Raw genomic sequence first — 18,807 nt, 5'->3', positions numbered from 1 at the left:
TCTCAGGGTCAGAGATTCCAGATTTTAGGGTTATAAATGTTTAAACAGGATGGAGAGATGCATCAGTGGTTAAGAGCACTTGTTCTTGCTCTTCTTGCAGAAGACCTGGTTTTGGTTGTCAGCACGCACAATGCAGGGCACAACTGCCCATAACTCCAGTTCCATGAGATCTGGGATCCTCTTTTGATCTCCAAGGTCACTAGGCACACGCATGAAGCACAGATATACATACAAGCAAAACCCTCTTACACGTAGAAGAAAATAATCATTTCTTTTTTTTTCTAATTAGCCCCATGGAAGGGGGATTGGGGGCTGAGATGGAAGAGGTGGGGAGTGGGGGAAGCACCCTCTCAGAGGCAAAGGGGAGGGGGGAAGAGGGTGAAGAACTCTTGGAGAGTGGACCAGGAAGGAGGGCAATATTTGGAATGTAAATAAATAAAACAATTTAAATAAATATACAATTTTTTAAAAAAGAAAACAATCTTTTAAAAAAATGTTTAACCAATATTGATTTTAGATGTCATAAAAGTCTTAGTTTCAAATTTCTATTCTGTCCCTTATTAACTATAACTTCTGTAGGTGAGATACTTAATTTTCAGGAGTGTCGCCTCTCATCTCTCTAGGGATGTCTTTGCCACCCATCCATGATTAATTGTCAAAGTTAAATGAGAGACCTGTATAGGATTCTTAGACTGCTTTTGATATTCTTTTTATCCATGGGGAAATTGAGGCACAGGTGTGCTAAGTAATCATAGCACAAGTAAGTAATGTGGTAGTTCTGAAACTTGGGCTTATATCAGTCTCTCTTCTCCAGATAACTTAACCATGCTGGCAACTGTACAGGATCTACACATAATCTTTCCTTACCTGTCTCAATACTTAGATTATTAAATTATTTGCTCATCTAACTATTTGATAAAGGCATCATACTAAATATTTGTAGAGTATGAGATAAAACTTTGTGTAAATGCAGTGGTGGATTTTATATCGATGGTGTCTCTCCCCTCAGAGAAAGATATTTAAATGAACCAGATCAAAGAGCCACTGAGCTGACTTGTACTCTGGGGCACTTTTGCCCTTTGTGATTCTGTGCAAGGGGTTCAAAGGATATTTGCTACTTAATTTCTTTTTCTTTTTTTTTAAAGATTTATTTATTTATTTTATGTATATGAGTACACTCTAGCTGTTTTCAGACACACCAGAAGAGGGCATCAGATCCTGTTACAGAAGGTTGTGAGCCACCATGTTGCTAGGATTTGAACTCGGGACCTCTGGAAGAGTAGTCAGTGCTCTTAACCACTGAGCTATCTCGCCAGCGCTACTTAATTTCTTATGCTTGATAAATATAAGCAGTAAAATTTAAAGATGTTTCAAGAACCAAATTACTGAGAAAATCCAAAGTGAATCTAAGTAGATGGATTTCTTTTTTTCTTTAATTTATTTTATTTTACTTAATCTTTTTTTTTTTTTTTTTACACTCCAGATTTTATTTCCCTCCTGGCCCACCCTCAGACTGCTCCTCATCCCATACCTTCTCCCCAAACCCCTGTCTCCCCAAGGATGTCCCCACCCCTCCACCTCCCACCCTACCAGACCTCTAAATTCCCTGGGGCCTCCAGTCTCTTTTGAGGTACGTAAGTAGATGGATTTCAATGATGAAAGTGTTCATTAGCTGACTTGTAATTTAGTCCAAAATTTATTTAGACAGATTCAGTCTATTATCTAGAAAATAATTACATCACAGTCTTTCTTCAATGAAAATGAGCTATAAATTTTTAAATAGAGAATGCACCCAGGAAGTCAAGACTCTAAGTACCTTAAGTCAAAAGAATGTTCAAAGGTTGCATGAAACCAGACAGTATGAGCTGGAAGTATGGTCTTCTTTTCAAAAGAATAGTGGAAATATAAAAGATCAGGAATTTAAATGCCACTGTCTAACTTTGGCTCCAATATTTAAAGCCTCCAGAACACTTTTGGATCTTGCTTGTTTACCTCCTTTGTCTTTTCACATAGGAAATAAGTAGTTACCGCTGCCTATACCAACCCTTGTTCCTGTTCCTGTGTGCCCCTACAGGACTCCTCTGCTGGTCCTTTGGCATTCTTTTTTACCAGTTGTTTTAATGTAGAAGCTACTTGGAGTTTTCTTGAAAATATTGGAAGTCTTTTTATTACATATTGCTAGCCATGCTGAAGTAGATACAGTTTGTTGGTCATGGTTCATCAATTATAAAAATGAACCTAATGCTCTGGTTATAGCAACTATAGTTCTATGACCTTGAACCAAAAAGCAGTAGAATATGACCAGTTTTGACTACTGTTTTATTATTAGATTTTTGCAGGGGTTGGGAGTTGCCTTGAATATGCTAGGCAAGTGCTCTACTAATAAGTATGCCTACTATTAGACTTATTTTATGATAAACATAATATTAGTGTTGTTAAAATTTTCTTCTTTTGAGATAGAGTCTCGTGTAGTTGTGGCTGGCCTTGAGTTCACTATGTATCTCAGAATAACCTTGAACACCTCTAATTCTTGTTTCTCTACCTCCCAAGGGCTGGGACTACATGCATATGTTACCATGACTAGCTCTATTGGTGGTATTTTTTTTTAATTCAGTAAAGCAGACTTTTATTTGGGCCAATTGTGGTAGATATATGGGATGCCTATGCAGGCAGGCCTTTAATAGTCTAATTTTACACTGCCCAATCTATCTGACCATATGACCAAGTCATGAGTTAGTAGAGATTCAGATGTAAGAATGTTTACCATTGTGCCTGCTCTTTTATCACTACTAGAGAAACACCATGTGATTTTTGTCAGGCAGCTGAGCTGATTTGTTTTTAGCTTCTTCATTGTCATAATGACCTTCTAAATAGGATATTATCATTTGCTTTGAAGCTGCCATCCATAGACGAAGCAGCCCTTTTTTAGTCTGTTGAGAAGTGATAATAGAACCTGACAGATTCTCACACAGTCTTAGCCAGTCCTAAAGGAAAAGAAATGCTCTGCAGTTTATAAATCTCTTTGCATTCCAGCACTAATGAGATCAAGTATAAACTACCCCATTTCATTATGCAACTTTCCCTTCAGAGTTTTTCTGACCTTACAAGACACCTGAGAATTTAAGGGTTCAAGTTTACTTGATGTACTTCAACCATGGTATCTGTTTGGCTTAATATCCAATTACAAGCTCATAGTTGTTCCTCAAATGGAAATTCTGTAGTTCCAGGGAGGTGCAGATATCTAACATAGTCTCCAAAGCTGTTGTACTGAGAATTTGCACTCCTGCTTCTAGGTCATCCTATTTGCTTATGAAGTCTGACTCATTCATTCCCATTTAGCATGCCTAATTAGTGTGGCTTGAAAAGTGAATTTACATAACTTCTGTCCTATAATAGTATATATTACATAGAGGAACCATTCCCATAAAACATACTTGGAAACCTTGTTTAAATATTCTAATTCACTTCAGACTTGTACCATAATTCCATCAACCCTAAGTTTGTTTGTTTTTTTCAAGACAGGGTTTCTCTGTGTAGCCCTGGCTGTCTTAGAATTAGCTGTGAGGTCAGGCTAGCCTTAAACTCAAAGATTCACCTGCCTTTGTCTCTGGATTAAAGACATGTACCATCACTATCCAGTGTAACTCTAACACTTAAATATCCTATTATTCTAATTATAGCCTATGTTAACTGATTTTGGTACCATAGTATATGAAACAGCTCTGTGAAGTTGTTGCACAGACATCTTTTTCTATCCCTGACCATGTTATATGCACCTTTGAATTAGGAGTTAGGCCTCTTATAATGGGTTCTGCCAAGAGATACTAGTCCTTTGTCTAGTCATAATCTTAATTATGGCTCAAGCAGGTTGTAATTTATGTTATTAAATTTTTATTTTTTATCTTATGTGTATGCTTTTTCTGCATGTTTGTATGTGCCCCACATGTGTACAATACTCACAGAGCCAGAAGAGGGGATCAGATCCTTTGCAACTGGAGTTATATGTAAGCTGCCTTGTGGGTGCTAGGAATAGAGGTGTCAGAGAAGACTAGCCAGTGCTCTTAACCACTGAACTGTCTCTCCAGCCCCATAATTCATGTTTCTTATTGATAGCTTTGACTTTTAGCATTTTAAAATTCTCCAAACTGAGACAACAAAACAAAACACACAAATAAGCAAACAAAAAAACTTGATTGGACCCCTTAATGGTAGGAAAATATAAAGTGCTTTTATTTTTAACTAAATTATTTTAACTAAAATCATATTAACTTATATAAATTATATTAACTAAAATATCCTTTATCTGCCTTCCAGAATGCTATGTGTAAGACACTTGTTTAAACTCATCAACATCTTTTTTATATTATTTATTTTTTATTATAATTTTTTGTTTCTAATTTCATATGTTATATAATATATCTTGGTTTTTTTTAAAGATTTGTTTATTTTAGTTTATGTATATGACTGTTTCGCCTACATGTATGTCTGTTTACCACCAATGCCCATGGAGACCAGAAGAAGGCATCAGACCCTCTAGAACTGGAGTTACAGACAGTTTTAAGCTGCCGTGTGGGTGCTGGAATTGAACTCAGGTCCTCTAGAATAGCAGCCAGGTAACTGATCTAGAACTATAGCTCAGTGATAGAGTACTTGCCTAACATATATGAGGTCCTAGGTTCAATTTCTATTGTAAAAAAAGAAGAAAAAAATTCTTTACAAGACAGTCTTACTAGCAGATGCCAGCCTTGAGCTTTCTATGTTATTAAGGATGACTTTGAATTTATGATTTTTCTGCTCCCACCTTGAAAGTGCTAGGGTTACTGATGTGTATCTGTGCCTAGTTTATATGGTGTTAAGGACTGAACCTGTGCCTTCATGCATGCTAGGCAGGTATTCTACCAACTGAGCTATGTCCCAGTGCTAGAAATATGGCGAGGTGAGTGCCACCACAGTCAGCTTTTTTTTTTTCCAAGTATAAAACTCAGGCCATTGAGTTTGCATGTCATTCATGTTTAGCCACTGGGACATCTCACCTGCTCAGGTTGTGTTCAGGACTTTTGAGGAGTGATGGGGGTGGGGGAGAAGAGTGTATGACTGTGTGTGAATGCTCTTTTGTTGTATGGTGTGGGTGCAGGCCCATGTGAGCCATGGTATGCATGTGGAGGTCAGAAGACAGCTTTGAGGTGTTAGCTCTGAGACAGGATCTTTGCACTGCTGTGCCTCCAGTGTCCACTCTTCTCCTGTCTTAGCCTCAAGAATGGCAGATAATTGTGCTACTGTATTCTACTGCTGAGACATTCCACTGCTGAGGCATATGAATTTTGTTAACTTTTTTCTTTGATGATTTTGTACTAATACACTCTTTTTAAGATTTCAAGGTCTTTTGTTTATTGTTGGAGGAAATATATACGGCACAGAATAGGGGTAGAGGTAAGAAGACAGTTTTTGGGAGTCAGCTCTCTCTTTTCACTGGTCCTGGGAATCAGGCATGTGCAGCAAACACTTTACACCACTGAGCTCATCTGATTGACTCTATAATACATTCTGGTTACTCCCATTTTTCCATCCTCTTATCTCCCTTCCCACCCCCAACAAATCCCCTCCTCTCTACAAGTCCCTGTCCCATATTTGTAGTGGTAAGTTTTTGCTACACTGGCTTTGGCTCCTGGTGGGTCACACATGCACACCCACCTAGGAGCTATTTTTTGGATCCGTGAATGCAAGACACATACATTATCTTATTTTTAACATGCCTTACTAGCTCAGTGTCTGTGTATTTCTAAGCCTCATGTGGCTAGCATAACCTTCCCTCCGGTACTCCTGGCTCAACATCTCTTAAATCTACTTTTAACTTTGCTGCCCTGTTACCTTCTGTGAAGCCCATTGGTCTTTGCTGCCCAGGACACTTCTGGGCAGCCCTTCCGGGGGCCACTCCCACTTTACTCCTACATTTCAGATGACCCCCCCTTTACAGCTCTAAATCTGTTCATCTGTCTCTCCTGAGTCATGGTGATTCTCCCTTTCCTCCTCCTGCATGTTAGCCCACGCAGCTTTAAGAGTTCTGCCTCGTCTCCCTTTGCCCAGCTATTGGCTGTACAGCAATTCTTTATTACCAGTCAAATCCAGCTGGGGGCAGGCCTCCTTTAGCCTGTGTTCAGGACACTGCAAACAGTTTTTTTTGGGGGGGGGGGGAATAATATGATTAGCAAGAGAACACCAGGTACTATACATGTGTTCGTGTATTTTTGTTTTGTTGTGACTCGCCAAGTTTAAGCAGGGACATCCATTGGAGCCTCGTGGATGTTCTAGGCAAAATTATAACAGTATATTTTAATTTGTAACAGCCAAGCATGCTGTATTTCATTTTACATACTTTAGATACATTTATCAGCTAATTACAATGTAGTAAACCCCGTATGCGATGCTGAAGATTCTGAGATTAGAAATAGAGTTGTCAATTTTGTGTGGTAGTGTGAGCATTTAATTCCAGCATTGGCAGGCTGGTAGAAGCAGGCAGATCTCTGTGAGTTTGAGACCAGCCTGGTCTATATAGTGAATTCTGGCCAAGGCTGTCTCAAAAGAAAATAAAGAAAAGGATCAGTGTAAAGGTCTCTAGTATTAGAGATTTTCTAAAGGTAAAAGTTTTGCCACATACAAGGAGGAACATTTCTGCAAAGAGGAAGATATACAGAGGTTCACAAACCTTTGAAGATGTCTTAGTCACAGAATGACCTGCAACAGGAGTTTGGCTGCCTGTAAGGTAATGGTGAGAACTAAAGCAAACAAGAGCTAAATCATGAAAAGCTGCATGTGCCCTGTTGAGTCTTCAAATAACTGTCATCAGGGCTGGAGAGATGGCTCAGTGGGTAAGAGCACCGACTGCTCTTCCAAAGGTGCTGAGTTCAAATCCCAGCAACCTTACATGGTGGCTCACAACCATCTATCTGTAATGGGATCTGATGCCCTCTTCTGGTGTGTCTGAAGACAGCTACAGTGGACTTATGACTCATATACATAAAATAGATAATTCTTGAAAAAAAACCTGCTATCACATATCCATCTCTTGGAATCATTGGGGACAAAAATATATATTTTATCTTAAAATGCTGGATGGAGGACAGGGATGATGGCATGCTCCTTTAATCCCAACCCTCAAGATCTTGAGTTTGGAGACAGCCTGGTCTACAAAACATGAACGAGTTACAGGACAGCCAGGGCTACACAGAGAAACCCTATCTTGAAAAACCAAACAAATGATAGATGGATGGACGTGCATGCTTTCAGTGGTTTGAATAATAGTGGCTCCTATCAATTCATATACTTAAATGTTTAGGGAGTGGCATTATTTGAAAGGATTAGGAGGTTTGGCTTTGTTGGAATAGATGTGACCTTGTTGGAGGAAATATATAGACCTCTTAGCTCCTTCTCCAGCACCGTGTCTGCCTGTATGCTGCCAGGCTTCCCACCATGCTGATAATAGACTAAACCCCTGAAACTGTAAACTAGCCTCAATTGTTTTTCTTTATATGAGTTGCTGTGGTCATCATAGTGACTCTTCAGCAATAGAACACTGACTAAGATAATGCTGAATGGAAGTTAGCTCAGCCAGGTAAGCATGAGTATCGAATTGAAACCCCTATCACTTACATAAAAGCCAGTTGCAACAGTGCACACCTGTAACTTCAGCTATGAAGAAGGGAGTAGTGCAAACAAGTCTCTGGAGGTCAATGGTCAGCCAGTGTAGCCAAAGTGGTGATTACCAAGGAGAGACCCTATCTTTTAAATGAAATGGAAAGCAACTGAGGAAGACACTTGATATCAACCTCTGACGTGCACATGTTTTACACATATCACATGCAAAGAGTGCTTAAAGAAAAACTTTTTTTTTCATTTATTTTTTTCTGTTAATGATTGAATGCAGAGGCCTTGTGCATGCTAGACAAGCATTGCCATGACTGGATTACCGGCCCCTGCGTCTTATTTCTTGATCCAGTTAAAAGAAATGGTCTTTCTGCCAATTGATTTCATTACTAAAAAGTATGATATATCAACCAGTCTTGTAGAGAACTCAAAACTGAAAAGATTGGCCATAGAGCATTTACAAGCAGGAAATAGGAGTGGAAGGAAAATGAGCCCTGTCTTTTAAAGTCCAGGGGAGGAGAGAAAAATGTGTAATTTATTTTTTACTTCCCATGGTGTTTCTATAAATAAAGCAAGAAAATATTCCACATTACAATCCACCATTACCTGGAGAAAGTGTTTTCCAGGAGACTGTTGTAAGCCAACTTGATAGGAATTTAGTTTGACTGCTCAAATCTCTTTACCTTTCAGTTGAGGTTCAGCTAGGCAACAGAAACCATAACGTAATTTAGGCAGAGGAATGTAATATGAATTATTACTAAACTGTATTAGAAAATAGGCTGTAAAGAAATAAACTCTGAAGGATACTCAATGAAGCACAAACATTTAAGTGAGAGCCCATACCCAGAGCTGTAGTGAATACCTCACTGAAGAAATTCCATTCATAAAATATGAAGAAGACCAGTAGGTTACTTGTCAGTATGTTGCCTGGAGACCAGAGCTGGTCCTTCGTCACTGATCTAACAGAAGGCAAAGTCCAAGGCCCATGTTTTCTGTGGCTGGTGAACAGACCCACAGGATTTGTTGAATATCACTGTGGTGTGAGGTCTGAATATACATTGTTTTAGGACCATAAGAGGTATCATCAGTTGACTGTTCATTCTTGGCATGTGGCATAGCAGTGTGCCACCAGATGTCCTCAAATACCCATACAGCAATAGCAAGACAGATTGCACTCTGGGACCAGAAAGCAAAACAAACAAACAACCTACCCGGCTCCCCTGTGGTGTGTCTCCATTGCCCTCTGCTGGCAAAGGTTAATTCATTGTCTGTATTCGTTGTCAAAGTGGTTACCAACTGTAATAACTGAATGAATTGGAAGCCTTTCACATTATCTGGCATATGATGGAGAAAGAAATATAAAATCAGATACTGATGTCTTAGAGCTGATCTTCTCTCACAGGTAGCTCTTGATGTTTCTACAGACTGATCTGGTATTCACATCTAAGCCATTCTTTTCTGTACGACTTAGCTTCAAAAGAATAACAAGCACTGTTATTGTGTGATGTACAAGATAACACATATACACATACACACACAGAGAGACAGAGAGATAGAGCCAGCATCTCATGAATATTAGGCAAATAAATGCACTACTACTAACCTGCATTTCTACAATATTGTAGATTAATAAAGGTAATCTCTTTAAATTAATTATGTTCAGTAAAGATAGGTTGAAAGGTTCCTTCATTACAGGTTGAATTGCAAAAGAGTCTGCAGAATCGTGGTGCCAGCATGCGTCCAGTTCAGGCAGTAGAGCATGATTCTCCAGTATTTGTAAAATACAATATCTATTAAAGGTCTTTGCCTCAAGTAGGGAGAGGTGGAAAAATGGGTTGGTGAGATAACGCAGCAGGTAAAGGTGCTTGCCTAAATTCAGTCCTCAGGACCCACATAGGGGTAGAAGAGTACCAGCTCTGTAATGTTGTCTTCTAACCCCTTCCCCAGTTCCATAAATTAATTACATAAATAAATGTAATGTAAATTTTTCTTAATTTTACATTTATTTTATGTGAATGGATGTTTTGCCTGCATGTGTATCTATGTACCACATTCATGCCTGGTGCCCTTGGATGTAAGGAGAGGTTGTCGAAGGAAACCATTGTGTTAGGGGCACTACTGAAGTGCAGCTCTTCACAGCAGTTGGCTGCTGGTGAAAGTAGGCGTAAGGGAGGACTCAGTTTTCTTTAAGGGGCTGGCCACTGCAAGTTTGACCATGCTTTAGTAAGTATATAGGGAACTTAAATTGGACTTGGAATTTTTTCTTATTTCTTTTCTTTTTTTTCTTTTTCTGCTTTTGTTTTGGAGGCGGTCATGAGAGGGGGGGGTGGGGGGGATGGACCTGGGAAGTCTGGAAAGTATATAATCCGGTACATTATATACAAATTCTAAATAATCAATAAAAATATTATGTTGAAAAAGGAAAAGATCATTGAATCTCCTGGAATTATGAATGATTGTAAGCCACCATGTAGGTGCTAGGAATCAAGTCTGGGTCCCCTGCCAGCACCTCTGGGCTGTCTATCCAGCATCAGTTAAGAACATATGCTACGGGCTGGAGAGATGGCTCAGCGGTTAAGAGCACTGACTGTTTTCCCAGAGGTCCTGAGTTCAATTCCCAGCAACCACATGATGGCTCACAACCTTCTGTAACAGGATCTGATGCCCTCTTCTGGTGTGTTTGAGGACAGCTACAGTGTACTTGCATCCATAAAATAAATAATTCTTAAAAAACAAAAAGCAACAAAAAACAAAAAAAAAACATGTACTGCTCTTACAGAGGACCAGTTCAACTCCCAGCACCCATGTAGGGCAGCTCACAAGTACTTGTAATCCCAGCTCCAGGGAGATCCAGCACCCTCTTGTGCAATCATGTGCACAGTCTGCCCCCCCCATATTTACATAATTTTAAAATAATAAAAAAAATCTTAAAAAAATTTTTAATGTTGAAATGGCACAAAATTTTTAAGTGGAAAACATCCTTTTTATGCTTGGTCAAATGCGACAAGTAACATCTGATTATTGTCCTTAACCTTTTGCAAAGTTAAAGTTATAAAGTCAGCCCCCAGTTCTACTGTCATTGTGTACACAGAATTTTGTGAAATTCTTACAAGTCCATAATCTCTTATCTTCAATTCTCAAGTGTAAAACAATTTTGAAAATGATTCTTTTTGTAACTGATTTATCATCAAAACCAGATCAGAACCAAAGTAAACTTATTTCTCTGTCTCTCTGTCTCTGTCTCTGTCTCTGTCTCTCTCTCTCTGCCCTATAGAAAACTATATGGCTTGCTCTGAAAATATTAGTGTTATCTACAGGCTGCATCCCCCATAGATTATTATCTACTTTTCAAACTTAATTATAAAACATATCCATCTGGGGGCTTAAGTAGGGATTGTGAACATGCGTAAGTATAAAACATCTACAGCAGACTGCTTAAGAGGGCAGCATAATATTGTGGACAGTCGCTAGTTTTGATAAATAAATTAGTCCATGTAAAGAAAGCACAACCAGAGCTGGGTGTGGCAGCTCACCCTTTAATCCCAGCACTCAGGAGGCAGAAGCAGGTGGAGCTCTGTGAGTTCTCGACCAGCCTGGTCTATACAGTAAGACCCCAGAAAGACAGGGGGTGAGGAGGAGAGGGAGAGAATGCAAATTTCTCAAGCACTGCTGATTTCAAGAACCAAAGAGTGGTGATGGTGTTTCCAACTTTCTATAGCTATTGGGGGAAGTAATTTAACTCTTTAATTATGATGGACCAGAACTGACCTCCTTTCTCCATGATCATGAAGAAATATTTCTCAATTTTTAAAAGATTTATTTATTTATGTGTACGACTTTGCATACATATAAGTGCAGACACACACGCATGTTATTTACAGGCTGCATCATATGTGTGCGCTATGTGTCTGGTGCCCTCAGAGGTCAGAAGAAAGTGTCAGATCCTCTGGCATTGGAGTTACTGAACTTCACGAGCCATCCTATGGGTGCTGGGCATCAAACCCAGGCCCTCTGCTAGGGCAGTAAGTGCTCTAAACCACTGAACCATCTCTCCAGTCCAGAAATACTTATTTTAACACTGATTTTTTTTCTAATATTTTTAGGCCCACTGAAGCAATTGTTTTCACTTGGATTCTTTCCTTTTATTTCTCTTGTTCTGTACAGATTATCAGCGCCTGATGACAGTGGCAGAAGGCATTACCACACTCTTGTTCCCTTTTCAATGGCAGCATGTTTATGTACCCATCCTCCCTGCCTCTCTGCTACATTTTCTTGATGCCCCTGTCCCTTATCTGATGGGTCTTCAGTCAAAAGAAGGAACTGACCGGTCTAAATTAGAACTTCCTCAAGAGGTAAAACTTGTCATTAGTGATGAAGCATGCTGTTTGTTGACTTAGGTCATGGCTTCTTTTATTAAGTAGCATTGTCTTTGTGCAGTAGTGACATCTGAATCTCCCAAGTGCTTTGGGGTTAAGGCCTTAGCCTGCAAACTTGCTAGAACACAACTACTAGTTAAAATACGTCAGAGGAAGACAATAACAAATTTCCACAGCTATACATTCCTGAAGGTGGTTCAATAATAGTATGATATTACCATTTTATTATTCTAAAAGCAGTTATCTTCTTTTCCGGCCTCATGCTATAAAATTTGTTTTTAAGCAATGTATTAGGGTTCTATAGAGGAATAGAACTTATAGATGAATATATATAGAAAGGGGATTAGTATGATTTATTAGCTGTGGTCCAACTAGTCCAGCAATGGCTGTCCAGCCACAAGAAGTCCAGGAATGCACTAGTTGCTCAGTCTGGAGGCTGGATATCTCAGCTGGACTTCAATAGACGTTGGACTCCTGAAGATGTAGGCTCTAATGCTTTTGAAGGAATGGCCTTGCTAGCAAGTGAGAACAACCAGGCAAAGAGAAACTTACTTCTTTCTGTGCTTATGAAGTAGACTTCCAGCAGAAGACATGGCCCAGATTAGAAGTGGTCTTCACACCTCAAAATATCTGGATTAAAGGTGTATTGTCCTACCTCAAAGATCTAGATTGTAAGTGGATCTTCCCTCTTTAAATTAAGCAAAAACACCTCACAGGTGTACACCTCCATTCTGGAGGGTTTTAGTTAATTTAGTTGTGAGGTTGACAAGTAAGTACAGTCATATTTAATGTTCCTTTAGAATCATTCTTACTGAACGAGATTTGACTTTTGACCTCCACTGAAAGGAAAGTAGTATCTCTCAGCAAAATGGGGATAATGGAAGCAGCGATGCTTTACCGCTTCCCATCTTAGATGTAAGCCAGTATTAGCCTATTCTTAATTTCTCACAGACAATGCCAAGTTAACAAAAATGTTAATCCCTCGCTTCTTGGCACTTTAATATTTCTGTGCTCTCTGTGCATTAAGTTTTAAAATATTTAGGAAGAAAATAAGAGTTCTGAAAGCATTTTAAATTTAAATTTAATTTTAAATTTTTAGCTTTTGTTAATGCTATTCAAAATTGGAATGGAAAGCTTTGAAATAAAATATTGATAAGAGTGGCATAATCTATTTAAAACATGAAATAGCTAATGATGTAATTAGATTATAGCATTCAGTCAGCACGTTCACCTTACTTGTTCTTATTTCTCAGAGAGATCCTCATTTTAAGAAGTGAATTTAAAATAACACTATATCACAGCCATTATAATGAGAAGATAATCCTGTAATCCATGTTGCCTTTGGCTAAACCATGTTGCCTTTGGCTAAATTAGCTTTGTCATTTAAGGGGAAATAGCTTGATTGAGGCCATATGAAACAGGTGCATATTGTCCTGTCCTTTGTCAGGGGAAAGGAAGTGTGCTGTCTTCTCTCTCCTCCCTGACTTCTTTCTCTATTCCCTGAATTTTCTTGTTTTCTCCTTAATTATATTAATGCAGTATCTTGTTGTTTTAAAGAACTAAATTCTTTGCATTTTCAAAGGAAAAGAAATGGGCTACCATATGGATTTTTTTGTTTAAAAATGGTTTTAGTTTCTTATTGATTTTATATATGTATGTGTATCATCAAATGATATAAGAAATTTTATTTAAATATATAAAAGTTAAACATTTTAATGCCACTTAATATACACATAGTTGGAAGATCTTTGTCTGTTTGTATCATCTGACTCTAAATAAAGATAAGCCAGTTAAATTTTCTAAAAGGCCTCAGAATGATGTCTGTGATTTTCTAGGTTTTTTTTTTTTTTCCAGTCTTGAGCTCAGTACACAAACTCATCTATTCATATAATGGGTTAATATGAAGTAACATGAATCAACTATAAAAATAAGCAGTGTTTCTGTGTAGAAACTATACATTAAGAGCCCCATTATTTTAGAAGAAAAAGCTAACAATATGTCTCTACACTCTGGAAGCATTTTATAGTGAAATGAAAAAAACAGCCTCACATAATTTTAAGGAGGAAGTACACATTTAAAAAAATTAGTCTTTTTAAGCTGAGTGTGGTGTTGCATACCTTTAATCCTGGCACTTGGGAGGCAGAGGCAAGTGGATTTCAGTGAGTTCAAAGCCAGCCTGACCTACATAGAGAGTTCCAAGACAGCCAGGATTACATATATAGTGAGACCCTCTCTCAAAAAACCAAAAATGTGTACTCACTTCGGCAGCACATGTACAAAAATTGGAACAATACAGAGAAGATTACCATGGCCCCTGTGCAAGGATGACACACAAATTCACAAAGAATTCCAAATTTTATATGTATATTAAAAATAAAAGTCTTCTACAACGAGACTTAAATGTGCACTCCAGTGATGCTTTCCTCCCCTTTCCCCTGAAAACTCAGAAATAAAATAATGACTAAATCTAGCAAGAAAGTTTCTAAAAATAGTTATGAAAATGGCAAGCTTACAAAATGATTATTTTAGGAAGGTATGATTTTAGTTGTTGGGTGTCTAATGTAACTGTCTAGACTTATAATTAACCACCTACTCCCTTTTCTCATGATTCCAAAATGATAGATGTTAGTAGCCATTTTGTTGTATTGTCTTTTAGGGAGTAGCATGGGGAGTGGGAGGGGGGGTAGAAGAACGCAGCTCTGATTACGGAGTCTGGAACCTTACCTTCAACCAACCGTTCTTGCTCATCTTTACTGTAATAGGGGAGTGCGGGAGTCAGGTGTCAGTGGGCCAGGGAGCCTCACAGCTCTGACTGACCAGCAGCCAGGTGCTTCTTTATTTTTACAGGGTTCACAGGTCAAAGACAGACTGATGATTACAGATTGTGTTTGGTTTGTTTATTGTATGTCCAAGGTTACAAGTTCGGTCCCAATTAAAAAAATATATAGACAGAACAGATTTTATTTTTATTATGAGCCCTATAACTCCAATTTAAAGAATCTAAATCCTTTAAAGCAAACACACTTATTATCCGACATCCTGAAAACACTCTAGACAAACAGAAAATATCTGAACTGGTCTTTTTATGATAGCAAATACTAATACCTAACTTCTTTTACTATGTTTCTATATTACTATATGTTTTACTATATGTATGTTTCATCATCTATATATAAAGTAGGAAAAGTTTATTTTAGTCAATCTATCTTATTTAGTGGGTTTTATTTCCTCAAGAGTATAACCCTGTATGACACTCCCCCATCTTTAAACTACATTTTCAGAGAGTTCTAAGCTATAATAAAACGAGACCTTGAATCTGTAACCTGTTCTCCTGGCCAGTCAGAGTCTGTCAGTTCTGTTTACCCTGCACCAATTATACTGTTTGAGTTTGCTCAGGGGCGGATACCCCAAGAAGATTCCTTAAGTAGTAGCCTCATCTAGTTATGTGCTTATCTGTGCTTAATGATCTCCAGGGCATAAGGAAAACTTCCACATAGTGGCCAGATAAAATTAATTTTAGGATTTTACTAAAAGGACTCAGATGTAATTTTCCTTAGGAAAAAACATAAAATGAATCACAATGCAGAATGTATCCAGGAATGCAGCATGCAGAGACCAAAACCCAAAATTTAGAGAATGAAGGACAGCCACTGCAGTCTTCTGCTCAGCTTTGCTGAAACTGTGCCAAGCAGCTGTGCTGGCTTCATGACTCTCGCTATTTCCTGTGGATGTGGATGTGCAATATATATTTAAAAAAGAAAAAGAAAAGGGTTAAGAGACAGGCTGGAGAGATGACTCAGTGATTAAGAGCACTGACTGCTCTTCCAGAGGTCCTGAGTTCAATTCCCAGCAACCACATGGTGGCTCCCAATCATCTGTAATAGGATTCGATGCACTCTTCCAGTGTGTGCCTGAAGATAGCTGCAGTGTATCATATAAATAAAAAATAAATGAATCTATAAAAAAAAAGTTAAGAGAATCACATTTTTTAGTGCACCTTGCTTTGAGATTCTGAGGAAATATGTATTTTATTTCATTTTTGCTTTAGAGACAAAGTCTCACTAAGTAACTTTGGCTGTCCTAAACTCCATACATAGACCAGGTTGATCACAAACTCGAAGCTATCTGATTGCCTTGAGTGCTAAGACTAAAGGTGTCTGACACCAGGTCTGGCATACGCATTGCGCTTGTTTTAAAGATTTATTTATTATATACACAGTATTCTGCCTACATACATGCAAGCACACAAGAAGAGGGTGCTAGATCTCATTAAAGATGGTTGTGAGCCACCATGTGGTTGCTGGCAATTGAACTAAGGACCTCTGGAAGAGCAGTCAGTGTTCTCAACCTCTAAGCTATCTCTCCAGCCCATATGCATTGCTTTTATTTTATTTTATTTTATTTATTTATTTTGGTTTTTTTCGAGACAGGGTTTCTCTTGTATAGCCCTGGCTGTCCTGGAACTCACTCTGTAGACCAGGCTGGCCTTGAACTCAGAAGTCTGCCTGCCTCTGCCTCCCAAGTGCTGGGATTAAAGGCATGTGCCACCATGCCTGGCCATGCATTGCTTTTAATTAGAGGTAATATCATGAAAGTTTTCAGGCACTGTTACTCAGAAATATAGAAATTAGAAATATCAGAAATATAGAAATATAAAAACAAATATAAGCGTATTTGTTTTATCATGTATACAGTACTTCATGGCCTTTTGTGACAGAATTTTTAAAAAATGAATAGCTTCAAAAAAAGAGAAGGCAATTTACCAGAATTCCTTTTATGTGAAATTCTTGTTTTTTTAAATATTTATTTATTTATTCATTCATTCAATGTATATGAATACACTGTAGCTGTCTTCAGACATGGCAGAAGAGGGCATCAGATTCCACTACAGATGGCTGTGAACCACCATGTGGTTGCTGGGAATTGAACTCAGGACTTTTGGAAGAGCAGTCAGTGCTCTTAACTGCTGAACCATCTCTCCAGCTTATTTATTTATTTATTTATTTATTTATTTATTTTCAAAGAAGAGGGCCTTTGGCTTTTCTTCAATAGAGTATCAGGGGTTTGTATTCATTTCTGCTTTGTTGGTAGTAAGGCCCTTCGGGGCCTTTCTGAGCAAGCATAGGAGGCTATGGGAGGCTTGTATGTGAATGTGAAGACAGGCAGTAATTGAAGTGCCAGATTCTCATCTGGCAACACATTTGCAGGACAGCAGTGATTTCATGATTAAAAGCAAGATATCAAGTGCCTTCTCTCTTTTCACTAGAAAGGAGAGGGATGAAAACAGAAAGAAAGCAGGAAAGTATCAATACAGAAGAAGTTTGCAATGAAAGTGCTGAGAGGTTTCTGATGAACAGACTCAAAACCAGTGAGGATCAGCTGACAGTGGTCAGGTAGCACAGGCCTTTAATCCTAACACTTGGGAGGCTGAGGTAGGCGGATCTTGTGAGTTCAAGACCAGCCAGGAACACCTAGAGAGACCTTATCTCAAAAAAATGAATAAGCGAATACATTTTAAAAGATATTAAACAGCTATTTGAATTTTGATGCCCTGCCTTCTCCCTGCTATGCTCTCAAGTGTAGCCTGCTTTCTAGAGGCTAAAGACAGACACACATGGAAGTTAGCAAGATGTCATGTTTCAGCCCTTTATTTAGAGAAAACTACTGATGTTGGAAATAATAAGCAAAAATGAGGAAAAGGAAACGTCCACAAAACCTAGCCGAGTCACAGGTGTGTGGAGATACACATTAGAGCAGGTTCCAGAAAACCACCTAACTTGTTGGACCTCCATTAAAGATCTAGACTTAAATATTACATCAGATTCTAGGAATAATTGTTGATTACCTGTTTTTGAACAAGGATAAATCCTGGAAATTTTTTATTGAGTTTAACTTGAGACTTGACTTTACTTCTGGCAAATTAAAGGTATAAATAAGCTTAGAAAATACTTCCTCTGATTTGTCATACCTTTTTATCAAACCAAGAACATCTTCTGATGCTGGGGATATAGCCCAAGTTAGCACATGTACAAATCCCTGGGTCCTATTCCCAGCATGGTGGGATGTAGAAGAGTAAATTTGGGGTAGGGGAGATGAAGGAGAGAAAAAAAGAGTGTGTCTTAGGATTTTGTTGCTGTGAAGAGACACCACAACCAAAGCAACTCTTTTTTTTTTTTAAAGATTTATTTATTATTATACATAAATTCACTGTAGCTGTCTTCAGACACCCCAGAAGAGGGCATCAGATCTCATTATGGGTGGTTGTGAGCCACCATATGGTTGCTGGGATTTGAACTCAGGACCTTTGGAAGAGCAGTCAGTGCCCTTACCCGCTGAGCCATCTCACCAGCCCCCAACGCAACTCTTATACAGAAAGATTTAATTGGGCTGGCTTACAGTTTCAGAAATTTAGTCCATTATTATTATGGTGGAAAGCATGGCAGTGTGCAGGAAGACATGGTGCTGGAGGAGCCAAGAGTTCTACATCTTGATCTGCAGGCAGCTGCAGGAGACTGTATGCCACACTGACCATAGCCTGAGCATTTAAGAGACCACAAAGTCTACCTCCACAGTGATACACTGTCCAACAAGGCCACACCTCCAAGCAGTGCTACTCCCTATAGGCTAAGCCTTCATACATGTGAGTCTATGGGTGTCATTCCTATTCAAATCCCCCACAGAGAGGAAGGGAGAAGGAAAGAAAAGAGAAAAAAAATATTTTCTGAAGATGGTGCATCTGTAGTCCTGTTACCTGGGAAGTGGAAGCAGTGCATTAGCACCTGTATTAACC

General features: G+C 38.6%; 1 protein-coding gene and 1 non-coding gene across 7 annotated transcripts in view; both read left to right on the top strand.

The window, feature by feature from the left end:
• Nucleotides 1-18,807, top strand: part of Dennd5b (DENN/MADD domain containing 5B) — a 113,612-nt gene that overhangs the window by 34,788 nt on the left and 60,017 nt on the right. For 5 of the 6 annotated variants that reach the window (NM_177192.3, XM_006507062.4, XM_017321643.1 and 2 more), the window contains one exon: nucleotides 11,806-11,993. The exons of the other annotated variant lie outside the window; for it this stretch is intronic. In NM_177192.3, coding sequence (NP_796166.2) covers nucleotides 11,806-11,993 — 188 coding nt within the window. The remainder of the gene's footprint in view (nucleotides 1-11,805; nucleotides 11,994-18,807) is intronic. 6 annotated transcript variants of the gene reach the window in all.
• On the top strand, nucleotides 14,270-14,376 carry LOC115489348. The gene has a single exon (XR_003956664.1). It is a non-coding gene; the product is annotated as a U6 spliceosomal RNA (small nuclear RNA).

Source organism: Mus musculus, chromosome 6, assembly GCF_000001635.26.
Source record: "Mus musculus strain C57BL/6J chromosome 6, GRCm38.p6 C57BL/6J".
In the NCBI taxonomy this organism is placed as follows: Eukaryota; Metazoa; Chordata; class Mammalia; order Rodentia; family Muridae; genus Mus; species Mus musculus.
The sequence above is the reverse complement of the archived record's forward strand: the minus strand, read 5'-3'. Positions and strand labels throughout refer to the sequence as shown.